The sequence below is a fragment of the Panthera leo genome, chromosome B1 (genome assembly GCF_018350215.1).
Source record: "Panthera leo isolate Ple1 chromosome B1, P.leo_Ple1_pat1.1, whole genome shotgun sequence".
In the NCBI taxonomy this organism is placed as follows: Eukaryota; Metazoa; Chordata; class Mammalia; order Carnivora; family Felidae; genus Panthera; species Panthera leo.
In genome coordinates this window covers 75,980,926-76,004,291 of record NC_056682.1, presented here as the reverse complement: position 1 = coordinate 76,004,291, position 23,366 = coordinate 75,980,926, and the positions used below count along the sequence as shown (strand labels likewise).

The 23,366-nt window shown below is 41.5% G+C and overlaps 1 protein-coding gene across 2 annotated transcripts in view; it reads right to left on the bottom strand.

The window, feature by feature from the left end:
• The window catches only part of SH3D19 (SH3 domain containing 19), a 186,525-nt gene extending 169,175 nt beyond the window's left edge, over positions 1-17,350 (bottom strand). Inside the window, exon 1 of one of the 2 annotated variants that reach the window (XM_042935313.1) lies at positions 16,987-17,350. In XM_042935313.1, coding sequence (XP_042791247.1) covers positions 16,987-17,098 — 112 coding nt within the window. In that variant the 5' untranslated portion in view covers positions 17,099-17,350. Of the gene's footprint in view, positions 1-2,426; positions 2,556-16,986 lie in introns of those variants that run through there. The other variant, XM_042935315.1, reaches the window with a different exon arrangement.
• Positions 17,351-23,366: the final 6,016 nt, after the last annotated feature.

Genomic DNA, 23,366 nt, shown 5'->3' with positions numbered 1-23,366 from the left:
TCGAAAACAGTTTGGCAGTTTTTTACAAACTTAACATACACTTACCATATGACCTAACAAACTGATATCTAGCTACTTAAACCAGAGAAATAAAAACTTTTATTTGTACAAAGACCTATATGTGAATATTTATAAGCAGCTTATTCATAATCTCCAAAAACCAAAAAGAACCTAAATATCCCACATCAGGTAAATGGATAAACTGTGGTACATTCCTAGAATTCTACTCAGCAGTAAAATGGAAGAAACTATCGATACGATGTAACAATATGAATGAATCTCTATAACATTGTGTGGAGTGAAAGAAGCCAGTCCTAAATGTCAGATACTTTACTATCCCATTGATACCATATTCTGGAAAAGAGACAAAGAATACATCAGTGGTTGCCAGGGGTTAGGAGTGTAGGGAAGGTTTAACTACGAGGAGCAACACAGGAATTTCAAGGTGATCAAAGTGTTCTGTATCCTGACTGGTGGTAGGCACAAGAATCTATACATGTACTAAAACTCATAGAAGGATGCATCAAAAAAGAAGTCAATTTTACTGTATATAAATTTTTAAAAAAAATTTAATGTTTATTTATTTTTGAGAAAGAGAGACAGCGCACGAGTGGGGGAGGAGCAGAGAGCGAGGGAGACACAGAATCCGAAGCAGGCTCCAGGCTCAGCACAGACCCCAACATGGGGCTCGAACTCACAAACCGTGAGATCATGACCTGTGCCAAAGTCAGACATTTAACCGACTGAGGTACCCAGGTGCCCCAATAAAATTTTAAATTAAAGGAGAAAAAAGACTGCAGGGGTTCAAAGCCTAGTTCCACTTAATTTCTTTGCCTCATTTTTCTCATTTTAAAAACAGAATCTGGGGTACCTGGATGGCTCAGTAGGTTACGACTCTTGGTTTTGGCTTGGGTCACGATCTCATGGTTCGTGAGCTCAAGCCCTGACTCTTGGGATTCTCTCTCTCCCTCTCTCTGCCCCTGCCCCTCCCACCATGGTGCTCTTTCCATCTCAAAATAATAAACAAACAAACAACAACAACAAAAAACCCAGAATCTGCCTTTGTGTTTATTAGGAGGATTGCCATGAGTTCCTGACACATATTAAGCACTAAACAAGTGACTGATAAATGTTTTGCTCAAACATGCTAGAAAGTTGGTACTTTTAAAAAACCTACCACAGTAGTAAGAAATCTAGTTTTCAATTAAAAGAGCAAAGAATTAAAGAATATTGGAATTAAAACCCTTAATTCCTCATTATCACTAAACATTCTTTGGAAACCTATGAGGTGATTAGTACCAAATTCCATTCTGCAAAGTGTGAACCTATGTAAAACCTCTGAACATGAGTGGCTCTATTTTAGGGACTAAAACCTCATCCTGTTCTTTGAAACAGTAACTACACTAGACTATTGAACTGAGCAAAAAAAGCATATGCGACTGAGCACAAGACTATTACACCTATATTCTTTTTTTTTAATTGTTTTAATGCTTATTTATTATTTTTAGAGAGAGAGAGAGACAGACAGAGCAAGAGTGGGGGGAGGGGCAGAGAGAGACAGAAACACAGAATCCAAAGCAGGCTCCAGGCTCTGAGCTGTCAGCACAGAGCCCGATACAGGTCTCGAACTCACACCACGAGATCATGACCTGAGCCGAAGTCGGATGCTTAACCTGAGCCACCCAGGTGGCCCACACCTATACTCTTGATTAAAAAAAAAAAAAAAAAAAAAAAAAAAAAAAGGCACTGCAGAATATATTTTCCTAACTGTACTCAGAATATTAATTAACTGCTATGTACCCAGAAAACTAATTGTAAAATGTAATTATACCTTCCAATAATAATTTTTGTAAAACAATTTGTGTTAAGTTTCCCAACATTTCCACAAATTGGTAATAAAGACCCCTGACTTTCACTCCTCTTACTTTGGGTTGCTATCCGAACCTGTGCTCCCTGAACTGCAATTCTTAAACCCCAAATAAACGCTTTTGTTTTATTTGAGCGCTTCCTCTCTTGTCGGTGAACCAAAGTTTACAGAACCCTTGTGCTCAAGGAGCTACTGAAAAGTTTGTTCCAAGTACTACGTTAAGTACTCATCATTCTATTTAACACTAACAGCAAAATGCTCTCATGAAGGCTTAGTACTAAAGGTTCATTATCACTGTCCCTCTCCTAGAGAGGATGTCAAATCGCTACCTCTTTTTCACAAGTTGGGGAACGTTCGCAACGCTGGACTTGACGCTTGCTTTGATGCCCTACATCCCATTTGTCTGTTGCCTGGTCGGTCAATCCTTCCTCAAAGATCTTTAACATCCTCCACATCCATTCTCCACAGCATTCCCTACGTACACGGGGTTTGGAACTTAAGAAGCGGCAGCTGCTGCAAGTAACAGCGACCCTGATCTTCCCAGTGTTGCCCTCCTTACCTGAAAATTAGCCTCCTTTTCTTGGTCAAGTATCCAAATCTATGTTTGAACTTTAAAAGCGGGTTCAATCGGGACCCAAGATGGCGGCGCCGTCTGCCGGAAGCAGCCGCTTGGCCAGAGAACCCACAACCCCCTGCGGAGGCCCTGCCACGCCCACCCACCGCGCCCGAGAGTTCAAGACCCCTCGGAGGCCTAGGAGACCCAGAAGGGAGGCCATTCGGAAGGACTCCCAGCTCTAGACTTGACATCCATTTGCTTCCTTTTCAGCCCAAAGCCTGGTACCAGCCTTACAGATGATACCAAAGCTCTTAAACCAGAAAGGAAACCGGAAAACGTGAAGATCTTTAGCGTCAGGGCATACGGTCTCTTCCCAATAGGGTAGGCCATGGACAGAGTAGGAATTTACTTTCCATCATTGTGTATAAAAGGATTTGCTCAAAATAAAATGTAATTAAATAATAAATGCATTAAATCATTTCCTAAGAGTTCAATTCTATTCTATTTTGCAGCTACGTATTGAATATATGTGCCAGTCACTGTTCTGAGTTATGAGGCCATAACAATGAAAAAACGTAAGTCTCTCCCCTTGTGGAACTCATTACTAGAAGTCAGAGCATTCAGGTCATACATGGAGTCTGCCAATTTTACCCTCTTCATTCTAATAAACCTCTTAACATCCCTCAGATCCAAAGGTCTGATAGAAACAGCTGCAGGTGATTCTCAACTCTCCTCTGCAGGTACTCCAGGCCCTACCGTATATACCCCTCAAGTTCCTAGGATAAGGGATCTGGGATGGGTCCAAAAAGGTAGCTATCTATAGTTCGCCCTGCGCCTCTGAAGTAATGTGGCCTGAGAACCCTGCCCACAAGGGTGCAGTGGCTGGCCAACCTACTTAAAGCCTCTTTCTTGGAGAGGCTGACTGTAAGAAAAACAAGAGAGAGCCAGTTATTCAGTAAGTTCAGAAACCATGGAAGTAGACAGAAGTAAACTATGTCACAAAAATGGTGGTGTCACTGACAAACGAGTAACAGTTATCCCAACTCACAAAGAAATGTTCTCTGGAGTAGCTGTTTACTATCCGTTTCCCAGAGCTACTCTTATTCACAAAGGACTGCTGAAGCTATTTCCTTGGTCTTCCAACTGACTTACCTATGTATCCTTATAATAAGCCGTCATCAGCTGTGTTTAGCCAAACAGACCTCTATTTCTTGCACTCTAAAAAACATAACTATCACATACATTGCTTTCCCGGTACTTCAACGATAGTGTCTTACAACATCCTCTATGTGCAGCCTCGTTATTCTATAAGATAACACAGGATTAAATAAAATCCCTATATAAAATGCATGGTGGATTCTGTTTGACTACAAGTCATCACAACATGAATTACTTATGAGGAAAACATGTAACAATTCAAGTTACAAGAAATCACACTGAAACCACTCAACATCACATTCTTTAATAGGACACTAAGCCAGTGAGTCTCACCTTCAAAACTTCAAAACTCCCAACTATTCCAGAAGGAATTAATCAGGAAATCCGACAATGGGGTCAGGTGCATATGTCTTTTTTCAAGCTCTCCACCTGATTCTGATGCCCAGACAGTGTTAAGAGCCCCAGCACTGAGGTGCAGAGGTAACTGTGGGCATTGTTACTCAAAATGTGGTCCAGGGACCAACAGCAGCAGCAGCATCACCTGGAGCTTGTTAGAAATGCAGAAATCTCAGGCTCCATCCCAAACCTATTAAATTAGGCATCACATTTGTTAAGATCTCCAGGTGACTTGTAGGCATATGGTATATTAAAGTTTGAGAAGCACCATTGCTACCGAAATGTGAAAAATACTCCATACCATGTTACAAAGTTGAATATCTCAAGAAATTTTCTAAGAAGAAACAGGAATAGAACAGTACAGGAGGTGAAATGTTTCTGATACTAGGCATTTCACGTTATTAAGCATCTAATTAAGAGTAATATTCAAATGCAATTCTTATTCCAAATGAATTCTACTTCCAAACCACACCCTCCACTGGCAATAGTTATACTTCAACTAAGTAACACAAATGTACTTTACAATCCCAGATAGCTCCAGTTATCTCCACTCTGTGGGGTGCGGGGAGCTCTTGTGGGGAAATAAAGAAACAAGGGGTGTAGTGACAAAAAAGGGATCATTTACATGGGTGGCCCCATGCTGGAGGGCTTCCAGTTTTTTGTGAACACCCCTGTAATAGTTTCAAAGAACTATCTGGAAATGATGATTTTTATTGCTAGAAAAATTCTCCCCATGTTATGCAAACATTTCCTTCTGCGCCCCTTGTTCTTGGCTAGCTCTCAGAGCAAAAGCATTTAGTTACCTTCCAGTATACTGATTCCTTGATTAATGCATCTTCAGGAAACAATGCTCCAGTACAATAAAAGCAGCCATATCAAACACAAATGAACTCTGCATCCTAAGCGGCAGCCCTGGCACAAAATACATGGCTCATCAGTAATGCAATTGTTAAGCTACTCATAGGTATCAGAGTAGGGACAAAATCACCTCCCTTCGCAACTTCCGTTTATTTATTCCCTGAGAAATATTCAAACCTGGCAATAAGCAAAATGACAACATTAGAAAATTGCTTTCAGATTCTATAGGTTTCCTATAGAATGTCCTAGGAAGACCATGACCCTCTTTAAGAACTATACATCACACAAGACAACTTGGAAGTTCACAAACACGTTCCCTAGAATAAACTTATAAAGTAGTTAGAGAATGAATAATTCCCATTCAAAAGATGCAAAAGGAGGGGGGTGGCTCTAAGTGATCTGTCCAAGGTCACATTATAATAAAGAACAAAACAGCAACAAGAATCTAGGTACCCTAAGGTAACTTCCTATTATTAAAATGCATTAAGCCTCGTGGTAAGAAGAGAAAATAAAATCAAGTTAGAATTTTTATCGGTCAGGAATTGTTTCAGCTACTAGTTGTACAGGCCTAAGATAATAGTGGCTTTAACCAGACAGTTTATGTTTTCTCAAATAAAGGAGGAGGCAGGCAATCAAAAAGCACATATGATGACTCTGTTATCACCAAGAACTAAGATTCCATTGATTTTTCTGCTCCACCATTCTCAGTGCATGACTTCCATCCTCAAGGTAACCTCATGTCCTGGGATGGCTGCTCTGAGCTACACCTCCGTATTCCTGGTAGGAGAGGGAAGGAAGGGCAAAAAAGGATATTCTGTACAGCCAAGTCCCCTTGAAAGCACTTTCCTAAAAACCCCAATAGACTTGTACTTGCATTTCATTAGTAGGCTGGGAGAAGTTTCATAGGTGGGCACATTGCCACATTTGGCAATACAGGGTTCCACTGACTAAGGAAGAAAGGGATGAATACTGGGTAGGCAACTAGGAGTCTCTGCCATTTCCTAGCTGTGTGACCTTGAGTAGATTATTTACCCCTTCTAGGTCTCATGTCCCTCATGTTTAAAAATGATGGAAATCATCACACCTACCTCATAGGATTGACACAAGGACTAAATGTAGAACAATTACAATACTAGCTGGTACCCACTGCACAATAAATATTAACTATTATCTAATTATCCTAGTCCGGTGCTTTTCCAAATTCCTCTCCTACTCTAACTTCCTCTCAATTTCCAAAATTGGAACACAATTCCTATTAGTCCTATGTGCCTGCTGATACTCTAGTATAAATGAGTTTTATAGGACACCTCAATCAGACATACGTATTTAAAAAAATTTTTTTTAAGTTTATTCATTTTTGAGAGAGAGACAGAGTGTGAGTGGGGGAGGGGCAGAGAGAGAGGGAGACACAGAATCTGAAGCAGGCTCCAGGCTCTGAGCTGTCAGCACAGAGCCTGATGCAGGGCTCAAATTCATGAACTGCGAGATCATGACCTCAGCCAAAGTTAGATGCTTAGCTGACTGAGCCAGCAGGTACCCTAGATATAGGTCTTTTTTTTTTTTTTTAATGTTTATTTATTTTTGAGAGAGACAGAGCGCAAGCAGGGGGAGGGGCAGAGAGACAGAACCTGAAGCAGGTTCTGCACTGTCAGCACAGAGCCTGACATATGGCTCGAACTCACAAATGGTGAGATCATGACTTGAGCCAAAGTCAGACACTCAACCAACTGAGCCACCCAAGCTCCCCTAGACATGTCTTTTTAAAAATTTTTTTATTTTATTTAATTTTTTGAGAGAAAGAAAGAGCACGAGGGAGGGGGCAGAGGGGAAGACAGAGAGAGAGAGAGAGAGAGAGAGAGAATATGAACCTCAAGCAGGCTCCATGCTCAGCACGGAGCCCAAAACGGGCTCAATCCCACAACCATGGGATCATAACCTGAGACAAAAATCAAGAGTCGGACACTCAACCGACTGAGTCACCCAGGGGCCCCATTTGCCTTTCCTTTCTAATTATGAAATGAAATTACGTGCTTGACATCAGCACACACCAGATATTCTGGACAGAATTAGGGAATAGGAATTGAGCTTACATTCCCCCCAAAGGCAGGGTCTAAAGACAATCCCAATGCAGATATTTACAGAGCCTCAAGAAATGAAGGAGACATTACAACAGGAATGGTATCTCCCACGCAGAGGAATTCCAAAAAAATTATGTAGTATTCTGCTCTCTAGAAGGTGGAGCATAACTCCTTCCTCCTTATGTGTGGGCTGTGCATAGTCATTTCCTTCACTTCTTACAGTATGGAAAGGGGTGGGGGTGGGGGTGGGGGTGGGTTGAGTAACCCTGAAGTAGAGAAACCTGGCAAATACAAACTCAGCTAAATGATCAAGGTCAACATCAACAGTGATAAATGATGCTAATATTACGTACACTTAATATGTGGTAAAAATGTGGCAAACACTCATACCTCCCAAACATCCGTAACTCCAGTCTAAACATGAGGAAAACATCAGACAAATTGTTAAGAGGGATATCCTCCAAAATATGTGACCAGTACTCCTGAACACTGTCAAGGCCATCAAAAACAAAGAAAATCTTTGAAACTATCAGAGCCCGAGGGAGCCTGAAGAGTTACAACAACCACATGTAATATGGCATTTTAGATGGGATCCTGTAAAACAAGAAGGAATTAGGTAAACACTAAGGGAATCTGAATAAAATATGGATCCTAGTTAATAATGTATCAACATTGGTTAAGATGTGAGATGTTAATGGGGGAAACTGGATGTGGGTGTATGGGAACTCTGTACTATCTTCACAATTTTTCAATAAATCTAAAACTATTCTAAAACACAAAATATATGAAAAAAAAGATAAGATGGTCTACAGCCTGTACCCTTCCCCAGTCTCCTCCATATACCCATTCCCACCCCAAAGGCAAGCTTAAAGCTCCTAAAGATGAGGTCTACAGTTAATGAGGGATAGGAACTGGTTTCCACCTCCTTGTAAACAAGAAGACAGGCCTCCTTCCTGACTTGTATCAGGTTATCTCCACTTCCTCTCCAACCTTAATTCCTCTCTATGCTCTGAAACTACTAAACATGTATTTTCATCTGGTACTTAATTGATAACATTCCCATCATACCTATGTTCAGTACTATAAATTCCCTAGAACATATCTCATGTCTTCCCTTCCACTGATGAAGTAGAACATCATCATTTTAACAGTGGAGCTCCTATCTTGAGCTGACAGGACAATTTAAACTACTATAACTGCTCTCCCCAAGTGAGGCAATGTTTTGAGCTTTGCATTTTTGGCTCCTCCCTCATCAAAAGAGCAGTTCACAAGGTACCCAGAGAAACCTCCACAAGATCTTATCTTGCACATCGGCAAACTTCTATACACCAAGTCAGAAGCTACTTTTTCTTCTCATCTCCTAAAATCATAAAATGTTATAAGTGGAAGCCTCATCCTTTCAATTAATAAAGCAAAAACCAAGGCCCAGAGAGATGCTATAAACTGCTAGAGGCTAAAGCTAATCGACAGAGACTTGATTAAAACCCAAGTGTTCAGAGGATTAGTTTCAAAGTACCATTGAATGCAAAGCAGAAATGATCTAAGGGAAAACAGTATGTTGCCCCCAAAATATAATGTGCCAATGAAATTAGAAGCACTGGATGAATAGTGTCAAAACTGAAAAAATAAATAAATAAATAAAGAGATGCACCCTGATTAAAAATAGGATAGGGCGCCTGGACGGCTCAACCGGTTAAGCGTCTAACTTCGGCTCAGGTCATGATCTCACAGTTAGTGAGTTGGAACCCTGCATCAGGATCTTTGCTCATAGCTCACAATCTGGAGCTATTTCAGATTCTGTGTCTCTCTGTCTGTATCTCTCCCTCCCTCTCTCTCTCTGCCCCTCCCCTGATTGTGCTGTCTCTCTCTCTCTCTCTCTCTCTCTCTCAAAAATAAATAAACATTAAAAAAAAAATGAAGAAAAAAAAAAGCATATAAGATCACCAACTTACCTCTGATTTGCTGAAATCACTGTGTAAAAGTCACTACAAGCCATGTTAAAATAAGTCTGTATGGGGCAAGGAAAGCCAAATGAGGAACCAGGCTCAATCTTGTAAAATTAGTATATTTCTAAAAGATGAATGAACCCCAAAGCAAAGCAACATAATCATTAGGTTATGAAATGGTGAAGATGCAGATTTACCTCCCTTTTCTCCACGAGCCCGAAACCCCATAACTTCTCCCAAATAAAGAAAAATGCAGACACAGCTATGTGTCAGTATTTTACCAGTAATAACAAAAGTATACATAAATAAACGCTAATAACTTTATAGGTATTTACTATGTGTGTACCCACGTTTTAAGGGTATTATCTATGGTAACTCATTTAATCCTCAAACCCTATGCAATAGGTTTTATTAATATTCCCAATTTACAAATAAAGAATGAAAGCACAGAGAGGTTAGGTAACTTGCCCAAGGTCACAGTGAGAGGTAAGCTAAAAAATTAACCATAACAGTTTAGTTCTTTTGCTAAACTCCACTTGGTAGTCACCATGCACTACTTTATGTTCTTATTTATCTTCATTAAAGTGTATTAGCCTAGAAGACATGGATAAATTCCTAGAAACCTAAAACTTCCCAAAACTGAAGGAAGAAATAGAAATTCAAACAGAAAATTTGAATAGACTGATTACTAGCAATGAAATTAAATCAGTAATCAAAAAACTCCCAACAAACAAAAGTCCAGGACCAGATGGCTTCCCAAGAGAATTCTACCAAACATTTAAAGAGGAGTTAACACCTATTCTTCTCAAACTATCCCAAAAAACAGAAGAGGAAGGAAAACCTCCAGATTCATTCTGTGAGACCAGCATTACCCTGATACCAAAATCAGACAAAGACACTACAAAAAAAAAAAAAAAAAAAGAAGAAGAAGAAAAAGAACTACAAGCCAATATCTCTAATGAACATAGATGTAAAAATCCTCAACAAAATATTAGCAAACCAAATCTAACAATAAATTAAAAAATATCATTCACCATGATCAGGTGGGATTTATTCCTGGGATGCAAGGGTGGTTCAACATTCACAAATCAATCAATATGATACATCAACAAGAGAAAAGATAAAAATCACATAATCATTGGCGTGCCTGGGTGGCTCAGTCAGTTAAGCGGCCGACTTCGGCTCAGGTCATGATCTCGCGGTCCATGAGTTTGAGCCCCGCATCAGGCTCTGTGCTGACAGCTCAGAGCCTGGAGCCTGTTCCAGATTCTGTGTCTCCCTCTCTCTGACCCTCCCCCGTTCATGCTCTGTCTCTTTCTGTCCCAAAAATAAATAAAACATTAAAAAAAATTTTTTTAATCATATTATCATTTCAATAGATGCAGAAAAAACATTTGACAAAGTACAACATCCATTCTTGATAAAAACCCTCAACAAAGTAGGGATAGAGGGAATATACCTCAACATAATAAAGCCCATATTATGAAAAATCCACAGCTAACATCATACTCAATGGGGAAAAACAGAGCTTTTTCCTTAGTATCGGGAACAAGATAAGGATGTCCACTCTCCACTTTTATTCAACATAGTGCTAGAAGTCCAAGCCACAGCAATCAGACAAGAAGAAATAAGGCTTCCAAATTGGTAAGGAAGAAGTAAAACTATTTGCAAATGACATAATGCTATACATATAGAAAACCCTAAAGACTCCACCCAAAAACAACTAGAACTGATAAATGAATTCAGTAAGGTTGCAAGTTACAAAATCAACATACAGAAAGGGCACCTGGTGGTGCTCAGTCGGTTAAGTGTCCGACTTCGGCTCAGGTCATGATCTCCTGGTTCGATTCTTGAGCTTGAGCCCCGCATCCGGCTCTGTCCTGATAGCTCACAGCCTGGAGCCTGCTTCAATTGTGTGTTTCCCTCTCTCTCTGCCCCTCCATCACTCATGTGCACATGCACGCTCTCTCTCAAAAAATGAACATTAAAAAAAAATCAATATACAGGAATCTGTTGCATTTCTGCACACTAATAATGAAACCGAAGAAAGAGAAATTAAGAAAACATTCCTATTAACAATTACACCAAAAATAATAAAATATCTAGGAATAAACTTAAACGAAAGAGGTGAAGAACCTGTACTCTAAAAACTATAAAACACTGATGAAAGAAATTGAAGATGACACAAATGGAAAGTTATTCCATGCTCACAGACTGGAAGAACAAACATTGTTAAAATTTCCATAGTACCCAAAGCAATCTACAGAATTTTAATGCAATCCCTATCAAAATACCAAGAGCATTTTTCACAGAACTAAAACAAATAATCCTAAAATTTGTATGGATGCACCAAAAACCCAAATAACCAAAGCAATCTTGAAAAAGAAAAACGAGGGGCACCTGGGTGTCTCAGTCAGTTAAGGGTCTGACTTTTGGTATCGGTTCAGGTCATGATCTCACACTTCATGAGATTGAGCCCCACATCGAGCCTGCTTGGGATTCTCTCTTCTTCTCTCTCTGTCCCTTCCCCACTTGTACTCTTTCTCTCTCAAAATAAGTACATAAACTTAAAAAGGAAAAGAAAAAGGAAAACAAAACTGGAGGTACCACAATCCCAGATTTCAAGATACACTCCAAAGCTATAGTAATCAAAACAGTATGGTACTGGCACAAAAAAAAGACACATGGCTCAATGGAACAGAATAGAGAGCTCAAGTATAAATCCATGATTATATGGTCAATTAATCTACAACAAAAGAGGGAAGAATATGCAGTCTGTTCAACAAATGGTCTTGGGAAAACTGGACAGCTATATGCAAAAGAGTGAAACTAGACCACTTTCTTATACACAAAAATTAACTCAAAATGTATTAAAGACCTAAATGTGAGATCTGAAATCATAAAAATCCTAGAAGAGAGCACAGGCAGTAATTTCTCCAACATTGGCTACAGCATCATTTTTTTAGATATGCCTCCTAAATAAGGGAAACAAAAGCAAAAAAAATAAAACACAAAAAACAAACCCCAAAACTACTGGGACTACAACAAAATAAAAAGTTTCTGCACAGCAGAAGAAACAACAAAATTAAAAGGCAACCCACTGAATGGAAGAAGATATTTGCAAATGACACATCTGACAAAGGGTTAGGATTCAAAATATATAAAGAATTTATACAACTCAACACCAAAAACACAAATAACCCAATTAAAAATGGGCAGAAGACATGAACCAGACATTCTCCAAAGAAGACATACAGATGGCCAACAGACACTTGAAAAGATGCTCAACATCACTAAATATCAGGGAAATGCAAATCTAAACCACAATGAGCGATCACCTCACACCTGTCAGAATGACTAAAATCAACAGCACAAGATTGTTGTGTTGGTGAGGATGTGGAGAAAAAGGAACCCTCTTGCACTGTTGGTGGGAATGCAAACTGGTGGGAGTCACTGTGGAAAACAGTCTGGAAGTTCCTTAAAAAATTAAAAATTGAACAACCATAATATTCAGTAATTCCACTACAGGGTATTTACCCAAAGAATATCAAAACACTAATTTGAAAAGATAAATGCACCCCTATGTTTATTACAGCATTAGTTACAAAAGCCAAATTATGGAAACAACCATCAAGTGCCCATTGATAGACGAATGGATAAGAAGATGTGGTATATAAACACAATAGAATTTTGTGTCATAAAAAAAGAAAGAAATCTTGCCATTTGCAACAAGATGGGTAGATCTAGAGACTATAATGCTAAAGGATATAAGTCAAAGAAAGACATATACATATGATTTCACTCATGTGTGGAATTTAAGAAACAAAACACAGGAACAAAGAAGAGACAAACAAACAAAACAGACTCTTAAATATAGAGAACAAAATACAGAGAACAAACTGGTGGTTACCACAGGGGAGATGGGTGGAGGGTGGTGAAACAGGCGAAGGGGATTAAGAGCACACTTATCTTGATGAGCATGGAGTAATGTATAGAATTGCTGAATCACTATATTGTACCCCTGAAACTAATATAACACTGCATTAATTATGCTGGAATTTTCAAAAAATAAAGTATCAGCTTTACCTTCCCCAATTCTATGACACGTCCTTTTAAAGCAGGGAGCCTATTTTATAAATATGTTTGTATTCCATGTATTTTCTACACCGTTTTGCACATATTATACTGATGGTGATAACTACACAGGTCTTCTCAAAGAACTTGGTGAATACAGGATTTTTTTTTGTTTAATTTTTTGAGAGAGAGAGAGGGGGAGGGGGGGGGAAGCATGCACGCGAGCCGGGGAGAGGGGCAGAGGGAAAGAGAAAGAATCTTTTTTTTTTTGAAAGAATCTAAAGCAGGGTGCATGTTCAGTGTGGAGCCCAATGCGGGGCTTGATCCCACAACCCTGGGATCAAGACCTGAACCAAAATCAAGAGTCCTATGCTCAACAGACTGAGCCACCCAGGCACCCCGTGAATGCAGAATTTTTAAACAACATGTAAATGTAGCCAGTTTCTGTGGGACTTAAAATAAATTTCTTTTTAATTTTCTTTTTTAATATTTATTCTTGAGAGAGAGAGAGAGCAGGAGCAGGGTAGAGAGAGGGGGGAAGACACAGAATCTGAAGCAGGCTCCATGCTCCCAGCTGTCAGCACAGAGGCCAACCCAGGGCTCGAACTCTAGAACTTCGAGATCATGACCTGACCTGAAGTCAGAGGCTTAACCAACTGAGCCACTGAGGCGCCCCAGTTTCCTTTTTTTTTTTTAAAGGTTTATTTATTTTTTTTTATTTTTTGAGAAAGACAGCAAGAGTGAGTGAGGGAGAGGCAGAGAGAAAAGGAGACAGAGGATCCCAAGTGGGCTCTGTGCTGACAATAGCAAGCCCGACTTGGGGCTTGAACTCACGAACTTTGGGATCATGACCTAAGCCAAAGCGGGAGGCTTAACTGAGTCACCCAGATGCCCCAATCCTGCCAGAGTTTACCATAAAGACATCAACATATGGAAAGAATAAATATATTTAGTATTTATTAAACGCTACTAAATTCCTACCACTCTTCCTGGTGATTAGGGGAGGTCAACGAATTTTGCATTCTCTGCCCTTTTGAGAAACAATATAAAAATGCTGGAGGTCAGCCGGAGGGTCTCAGACCCATTTGAGAGTCTGAAGAAAGCTTTAAGACTTTTATGAAATGCAGGAGATTAGGAGAATATCTTCATGACCCTGGGGTAGAGAAAGCATTCTTAACCAAGGGTGACAGAGAGGGAAGAAGGCTACTAACAGTTAAGAGAAAGATTCATAAATACATCTGCATTAAAATTAAAAAATACATTCCACATCAAAAGAAAGTATAATGAAAACTTTAAAAATAAGCTGCAGAGTGGAAGAAGACACTTGCAACACATGCAACAAACAAAAGTCGAGATTCCTGAGTCAGAACTCCAACAAATCAATAAAAATGACAGAGAAAAACCAGGATATATTTATGCAGTGAAAATAAACTACAAGTGCACATAACAATATGAATAAATCTCACAAACAGTATTGAGTGAAAAGAGTGTAACACTAAAGAATACATATCGGATGGTTCCACTCATATGCAGGTTTTTTTTTTTTTTCAGTGTTTGTTTATTTTTTGAGAGAGACAGAGCACAAGCGGGGAAGGGGCAGAGAAAGAGGGAGACACAGAATCCAAAGCAGGCTCCAGGCTCTGAGCTGTCAGCACAGAGCCCGACCCGGGGCTTGAACTCACAAACCCAGGAAATCATGACCTGAGCGGAAGTCGGAGCCACCCAGGCGCCCCATTAGTCATATGAAGTTTTAAAATAAGTAAACCAACATTGTATAGAAACACATATGTGTATGTATATGCATACAGGTAAGACCATACAGAAAAGTAAGGAAACAATAATCACAAAAGTCAAAATTTAAGTTCGTTCCCTCAAGGGGAAGGAAGGGACCAGGACCAGGAGGGATCAGATCTGCTTCTAAGGAACTGACAATATTCTATTTCTTGACTTGGGCACAAGTTACAGGAGTTTCACTTTATAATTTACAGGTTTTATATGCTCTTCTGAATGTACACTGCAAAAGTAAATAAACACACCTTCACAACCACACCTAAGTTTAGCAGGGAAAGAAGTTCACAGACTCCCTTAAGTGCATAAACCCCAAATGTATGGTGTCAAGTTATGTGAGATCAAAGAAAAAATCTAGATTGTAAAATGGTGGGGGAGGGAGGAAGTCTGAGAACTGGAGAGGTGAAAGATTAGAAAGACAGATGTTAAGCAGAAGAAACATTAAACTTCTGGGTCAGTTCACACTCTCACTTGGATAGAGAACAATATCTAGCACAACTGTAACTAACAAATGCCCAAGCTTGGTAAGGAATGCGATGGTGTCTGAAAAACACAGTTAACTAATGAGGGGAAAGAGGAGGACAGCCTCTAAAGAAATGTGAACTACTAAATAATGTATCCGGAAAAAAGAAGACCAAATGTTGCAAGTTTAACCCTCTGCCCACTCTATAATCTGTCCTTCACCCCTTAATGGAGTCAAGGCATATTACGTGGTTAGAAACTGCAAACACCAATTTCTGAGTGAAAGGGTAGCAAAGTATTACCACAGAATCTAGAAAAGCTTCTGCCAGCCTTGGAATAAATACACATATTGCAACTAAATGATGAACACATATCTGGAGCATATCTAGTCTGACCTCCAACATCCTTTACAGCTCTTCACAATACAGTCCATTTTGAGACAAAGTGAAGCGTTTTGGTGAAGGAAGTAGTAGGAATCGAAGGCAGCCTATGCTGTTTAAATCAGCAATTCAACAGAGGTACATCTTTGTAAAGTTTTTTCACTGTATTCTCGCAAGAAATATTAATTCATATCCAGCAATTACCCATTATTTCATTAGTCTGGATTATACTAAACAAAACTATTATTTTCAAAACAACTGGTATTTATGCATAAAATCAAATGCCTTATTTTGATGGAAAATCCTAGTGATGGGCATAAAGAATTATTTTTAAGGTTCCAAGCTCCTACCAAGAGCATCAAATTGACAATTTATGTTCCATCAAATTCTCTCCTTTCACCCCTTCTATCCCTCATTGTTTCCCCCCACAGACCTGTTATCTTCTAATTCTCCAACTTTCAGGCTAAGGGAGCCACACAGAAAAGCTTCCCCATGACTTGGTGGAATGTTTACTAGGTTCCAATTTCCAAAGAGGCTTTAATGAATCGTTCTCATCTGAATCCTTCTCACTTCTCTATCTCCCTCTTGTTGTCAGCTCCCTAGGATAGTTGTCACTCTAGTTTGTAGATACATGGCTTATCCAGTTGAAACCAAAGGCCAAAGAACTTCCTCTCCACTATGTTTGACTGAAAAACTGCCCCAGGAAGAGGGAAGGGGTGTGGATCCACACTTATTCACTCCTCCACTTAAGTTCCAAACTATCGATCCGAGCCGCCTTCGTGCACCCAAAAAACAGTTTAAAAACCCACAAAAGTAACTATAGACTCAGCAATGAGTCTCAGTCCAAATGAACTGCCTTTTGGCAGGCTACCTCCTGGACTGGTTGGGGGCTCACCTAAAAACTCAAAAGCAAGTGCTATAGAGATTATGGTGAGCTCGGGCGGTGGGGGGTAGGGAATAATCAAAGGTCCGAAGTTCAGGAGACAGGAAGCCAGCCCTGACTATCAGCACGTGGTTCGACCAGGTAGCCGCAGCGCAGGCAAACCCAACGGGAGGGGTGTCGTCCCCCGAGACTGCCAGACCCAGAGAATTCTTCGCCGGCTTCTGACTCATCTAGAGATAAGTAATCACCCGGGCCCAAATCAGGAGCTCCTGATTTACTGCGTACGAAACACCTGTAGTTTCGGCTCCGGGACCACTAGCAGGTAGAGAGACCAGTTTGAATTTCCTCTGGCTCGGCCCGCAAGTGAGGATGAGGATGGAAAAGCCACTCTACCCTCCCTGCGTCTCGCCGCGCAGTTAAAGCAGCCCACCCCAACCGGGCGGGTGAGGAAGCCGCCGCAGTCCCGGGCAGGACCTGCGCGGCCCGGGGGCGCCCGTCCCCCCCTCCTCCGCGCCCCCTCGCGCTCCCCGCGCCCCTCACCTGCGGCCGAGTGGCCGGACAGCGCACGGCCCCGGGCGCGGCGCGGGCCCCCGAGCTCGCGGCGCTCGCGCAGCTCTTCCTCCTCGTCCTCCCGCCGCCGGCCCTCAGCCATGGACGAGGCGCGGAGACGCAGCCCCGGAACGGCGAGCGAGCCGTGGGCCTTGGTGCTGGGTCCGCGAGCACCCGGCGCTGCACGCCAGCGCCCTCGGGCCCCGGGGGAGGCGGCGGCGGCGGCGGCGGCGGCGGCGGCTACCACCTCTGCGGACTCCACCTGCAGCCCGCGGGGGAGCGGCCGAGCTCGGGCCGGTTTCCCCGCCTCCTCGCGGCGCACCGGCGGCCTCCTTCTCCCAGCTTTCTCTCTCCCACTCTCTTCCCCCTTCCTCCTTCCCTTCCCCGCCCCGCAGAGTTGGAGCCGGGATGGGGCGGGTTGTGGCCGGGCCTCGCCTCCTCGGGGAGGGGTTACCGCCTCTGGGACCGCCTCATAGCCACACGCTGGAACCGCCTGCTCAACCAAAACAAACGTGTACAAAATACATAAATGGGATAGGAAGGGGAAAAGAGGAGGTGGCGTGGCCTCTTCCTGCCCTTTCACAAGATCCCGGTGTCAACAGGAAACCCATTTGCTAGACACTTAAACAAAGTAGGAGGAGGGGGAGGAGGAGGGGGAGGGGGGGAGGGGGGAGGGGGAGGGGAGGGGGGAAGGAGAGGTAGGGGGAGGAGGGGGGGAGGGGGAGGGGAAGGAGGAGGAGGAAGAACAACAACAACAACAACAACAACAACAACAACAACAACAACAGAAGAAGAACCTTCCCGGGGCTGGACGTGGAGAGACCGGTCCGCTGGGAGCCCTGAACTCGGGAACAAACTTGAGAGTTTGCTCAAGCCTATGAGCTGCACACTTTTTTCTTTTCCTCTCTTTTCACCTTTTTAAATGGAGCCTCTCCAGAACACAGAGGATTTTTAGGGCAGTGAAATGATTTTGTATGATATTGTAATGTTGAATACATATCAATATATTTGTCCAAACTCATACGTGTGCAACACCCAGTGAATCCCGATGTAAACCGTGGGCTTTGGGTGATTATGATGTGTCAGTGTAGGTTCCTCAATTGTAACAAATGGATCTCTCTCTGGGGATGTTGATGATGAGGGAGGCTGTGCCTAGGGGAGTGAAATCTCAGTCTTCAGCTCAATTTTGCTATAAACCTAAAACTGCTCTAAAATATAGAGCCTAATTTAAAAAGAGATTTTTTTTTTAATCCCAGCCTCACTGGATTCTAGTTATCTTAGAGTTGGGAAGTGACCACAATCCCTGGAAGAAAATGGCTTAAGAGCCATGTACCTGATTATTTGTTGGGAGGTGATTTGGTGAGGTGTCAGGAGCACTGGTGCTGGAGTCAGAAACTAATTTGAAGCACTTAGCTGCCAGACCTACCCCTGTGAACGTTTTTCAAAGATGAAAAGAACTGTGTAAGAAACGTATTGTGTGTATCTCTGTATAGTACACATCTTAGGTTCAGGACTTGCACGTACACACAGTTTCAAAGAGAGGGGCAGATCCTGGAATCTCAGAAAAAGAAACCCAAGCGACAAGCAGGTACATTGCCTCGACATGAACTGGTAGGAAACTCCCTGGTGGAATAAACAGGGCTTTATCTCCAGCCTCTTGCTCTATTTCTGAGAGATTGTGAGAGTTTGTGATGTTCAGCATGTGAGAGAGAAAAAGAAAGGGAGAAAAGGGTCACTGAAAATAGAATTGCTTGCCATAGCTGAGCGCTGTCTCTTTGCCTTTTCAATAGTAGTTGCTGCTGCCTGAGAAAATCTTTCTGCTTTTAGGCTGATAAGAACCACAATCGATTTCGTGGAATTGAGGTCAAATCCACAAGTAAAAATTTTATTATTGCATAAGCAGTTAAATAAGTAGATATCTTGAGAATTTGAAATTAAACTAGGAAAAACATTTTTCTGGGCCTGTCGGGTTGTTGTCAGTGTTTGGGTTCACTTTGAGTGAAAGCCTGCTTCTCACTTACCTTCAAGGATTAAGAATCACTTGGAGGCCCCTACTCTGACACAATACAGCTTCACTAAGCTGTTGGGAGTCAGTCTCTGATGTGACTCAGATTCTTAGTTTGAAAAGGCCTGAATGTGTTCTGGATCTCCCATCCAATCAGAGCCTTAGGAACCCACATCCTTCTTTCAGAGTGCACTTGACACTCTGTGAGCAAACATTTATGAGAGCCAGCATGTGCCAAATACCACACTAAGTGCTGTGGGGAAACTCAAAAGAGGGAAAGAAATATTTACTTTCAGGCCCTATGGTAAGTTTTTTCATACAGGTGTTGTCATTTTATTTATTTTTATTTTTTAACATAAAATTTACTCTCTTAACCATTTTTTTAATGTTTATTTATTTTTGAGAGAGACAGAGTGTGAGTGGGGGAGGGGCAGAGAGAGAGGGAGACACAGAATCTGAAGCAGGCTCCAGGCTCTGAGCCATCAGCACAGAGCCCCACGCGGGGCTAGAACTCACAAGCTGTGAGATCATGACCTGAGCTGAAAGTCGGCCACCCAACCGACTGAGCCACCCAGGTACCCCTTAACCATTTTTTTAGAATAGGCTCCATGCTCAACATGGGGCCAAACTCATGACCCTGAGATGGAGAAATCACATGCTCCACCAACTGAGCCAGCCAAGCACCCCGGTTTTCTCATTTTAAATGAACAAAACATATTCCCTATTCCCCAATGACAGATAAAGATTCATCCAGTTGACTACAAAACAAGGCAAAATTTGGTAAATTCTATAGTAAAGATATGACCTGAGATAAGGGTGCCAAGGTAATTCAACGGAAAAGAATTATATTACAACGGAAAGGAAATATATTCTTATATTCAGAATATATAAAGAACTAGGGGTACCTAGGTAGCTCAGTCAGTTAAGCATCTGACTTCAGCTCAGGTCATGATCTTGGGGTTCATGGGTTCAAACCCTGCATCAGGCTCTGTGCTGACAGCTCAGAGCCTGGAGCCTGCTTCGATTCTGTGTCTCCCTCTCTCTGCCCCTCCCCCATTCACACCTCCCTCCCTCTCTCTCTCTCTCTCTCTCTCTCAAAAATAAATAAACATTTAAAAAAAAAAAAGAATATATAAAGAACTTACAACTCAAACATTTTTTAAAAATTAGCTCAATTTAAAGATGGATATACTCCAAAGAAGATACACAAATGGCCAATAATAACATGAAAGATGTTCAACATCAATAGTAATTAGGGAATTGTAAGTCAAAACCTTGATGAAACATTACTTCACACCTCCTAGGATGGCTAAGATAAAAATATAGATAATAATAAGTGTTGATAAGAATGTGGAGATATTACAACCCTCATACATAGGTGGCAGGAATGTAAAATGGTGCAGCCACTTTGGAAAACAAATTGGCAGTTCCTCAAAAAGTTAAACATAGAGTTACCTTTTTTTAGGTGTTTATTTACCTTTGAGAGAGAGAGAGAAAATGTGTGTGCGCTCATGCATGTGAGGGAGGAGGAGAGAGAGGGAGACAGAGGCTCTGTGCCGACAGCAGACAGCCCAATGTGGAGCTTGAACTCACAAACCACGAGATTATGACCTGAGCCAAAGTCAGATGCTTAACCGACTGAGCCGCCCAGGTGCCCCTAGGGCTACCACTTAATGTGGCAATTCTACTTGTAGGTATATGCCCCAAAGAAATGAAAACACATCCATACAAAATATTGTTCATGAATGCTCATAGTGGCGTTCTTCATTATAGCCCAAAAGTGAATACAACTAAATGTTCATCAATTAGTGAATGGACAAAGAAAATGTGGAATATCCATACAATGCAATATTATTTAGCCATAAAAATGAATGAAGTACTGCTACATGCTACAACATGGATGAACCTCGAAAAAATTGTGCTAGGTTAAAGAAGACAGAGACAAAAGACTGCTGTGATGTATTATTCTGTTTACATGAAATGTGCACAGTAGGTTAAGCCATAGAGACAGAAAGTAGATCAGAGCTGCGAGGGCAGAGGAGAAAGGGGAGTTGTAGCTAATAGGTACAGGATTTCTTTTTGAGGTCAGGATAATACCATAAAATCAGATAGTGGCAATCGTTGCACAACTCTGTGAATGTACTAAGGGATAAATTTTATGATATGTAAATTTTATGTCAATAAGGCTGTTATTTAAATGTCTATGTATAAATATAAATATATATATATCACCATAAAAGCACAGAAAATAAGGACCAGTGAGAGCACTGCACTCTGAAGTCATCATTTTAAAGTAGAGAAACCAGATGGGAGTTACAAGTAATAACAATTTAATCATATAAAAGAAAACCAAAGGCGTGGCCAGCTAGCAACTAAATAAACATGCCGAAACAGTCTACTCACCCAAGTGACACAAGAGCCAAACCCATAGAGGGAAAATGTTAAGAAACTTGGAATGCAAATTTACAGACTAAGGGAACACGATTCACCATCAAAGCTTTAAGGTATTAATTTTTTTTTTTTGTAAAAGGTATTGAAAAAGAGCCCCGATTATAAAGGAAATGTTCTTTCCTTCTCACTTTAGATATATAGCCTGTAACAAAATGGTGTATTGAATAGAATGCTACCAAAAAGTAAGAATATACTATATCAATACATATGTAGCACAGTGCTTGGCCAATAGAAGACATAATAAATATTTGTTTAATGACTGAATGAACACCTTTTCATAATTCCTTTTTCCTGCTGAATCACCAGAAGGCATGAGTCTCAAGGCCTTTAACTTAAATAAAAAGCATTTGGAATTTAAAATTTATATCGGAAGACCTCAAAAAAGAAAAAGCAAGGATGGACAGAAGTATATAGTATCTTCAAAGTTTTGTTTCTTAAAATATCCGAACCAACTATGACAGAATTTTAAGATTCATTAAAGTAGGATGGTGATTTAATGAGTGTTAACCGGGGGCACCTGGGTGGCTCAGTCGGTTGAGCGAACAACTCATGATCTCTCGGTCCGTGAGTTCGAGCCCCGAGTCGGGCTCTGTGCTGACAGCTCAGAGCCTGGAGCCTGTTTCAGATTCTGTGTCTCCCTCTCTCTGACCCTCCCCATTCATGCTCTGTCTCTCTCTGTCTCAAAAATAAATAAACGTTAAAAAAAAAATTTTAGTGAGCGTTAACCGTATTCTCCACATTTTCTGTTTTTCATTATATTAAAAGAATTAAAAAGCAAAGTGTAGTAAACTGCGGTAGCTATAGTTTCTGTTTTCTAGTGCATTCTCCTAGTGATAGATAGCTTGTGGAAATGGCCCCATTTCTTTATGTGTCCCTCTTCCTATACTTTACAATGTGACTTTGTATCCCCTTCAGCAAGATGTGGTTCCCTACCCAATGAAGTTGGGCCGGCTTTCAGATATGCTCTGGCCAAAAGAATATGGCAAAAATGACAGTGTGTGACTTCCACGTCCTCAAGAGGCCCTGCTTGCTTCAGCTTGCTCTCTCGAGAGCCTTTTACCACCATGTGAGCAAGCCGAGGTGAGAGGACCAGGGAACGAGATGCTATGTGAGGGAAAGACCAGTTGTCCCAGTGGAAGCCACCTTGACCAGCCCATAGCCAACAACCCCCAAAGCTGAGACAGAAGCCAACTGCAACCGGCAGAGCTGCCTATCTGTGCACCAGCTGACTGCAGACACGTAAGTGACCTCAGACCAAAACTTGCCCGGCTGGCCTGTAACCTCATAAGCAGTAAGACATGCTTAATGTTTCACGTTGCTGAGGTTTGGTGGTGGTTTGTCATGCAGCATGTGCTGGCTTGGGATCCTCTGTAATCAGTCACTGAAATAGAATTGGAGGTGCAAGAAATTTATTTGAGAGGAACATCTGTGAAAAGGAGAAGGGAGACAAATACTGAACAAGGGGAACCACTACACAGACCTGACAAAGCCTCTGCTGGTCCAGTCATGTAAATGAACAGGCCCTTGCTCAGTCACTAGGTAAGGCTGCTTGGAAGCTGAGGCTGACACTGAAGAAGCTACCAACCAGAGGCTGTCAGCTTACCACTTCTTCATACGTGGGCAGCAAGAGCTTTCTGGAAGGGAGCAGCACCTCTCTGTGTCTGCCATGGTTCAATCCTTGTCCCATGCAAATCTACTTCTCCATCCACATGCAGGAGTAGCTCAGGTTAACCATCATCACTGCACTTGGTCTTAGGGCCTGCACTAGCTGTCCTAGCCTTTCTTCTCCACTATCCATTCTAGATCCCTCTATCCCTCGGCTACCACCTCTGTTGGTCTTGGTGGCTTACCAACCTTTCATGATCAGGTTGTCTTAGCCCCTAGGAATCATATCCTTCTCAGTCTGGGGTTGTTT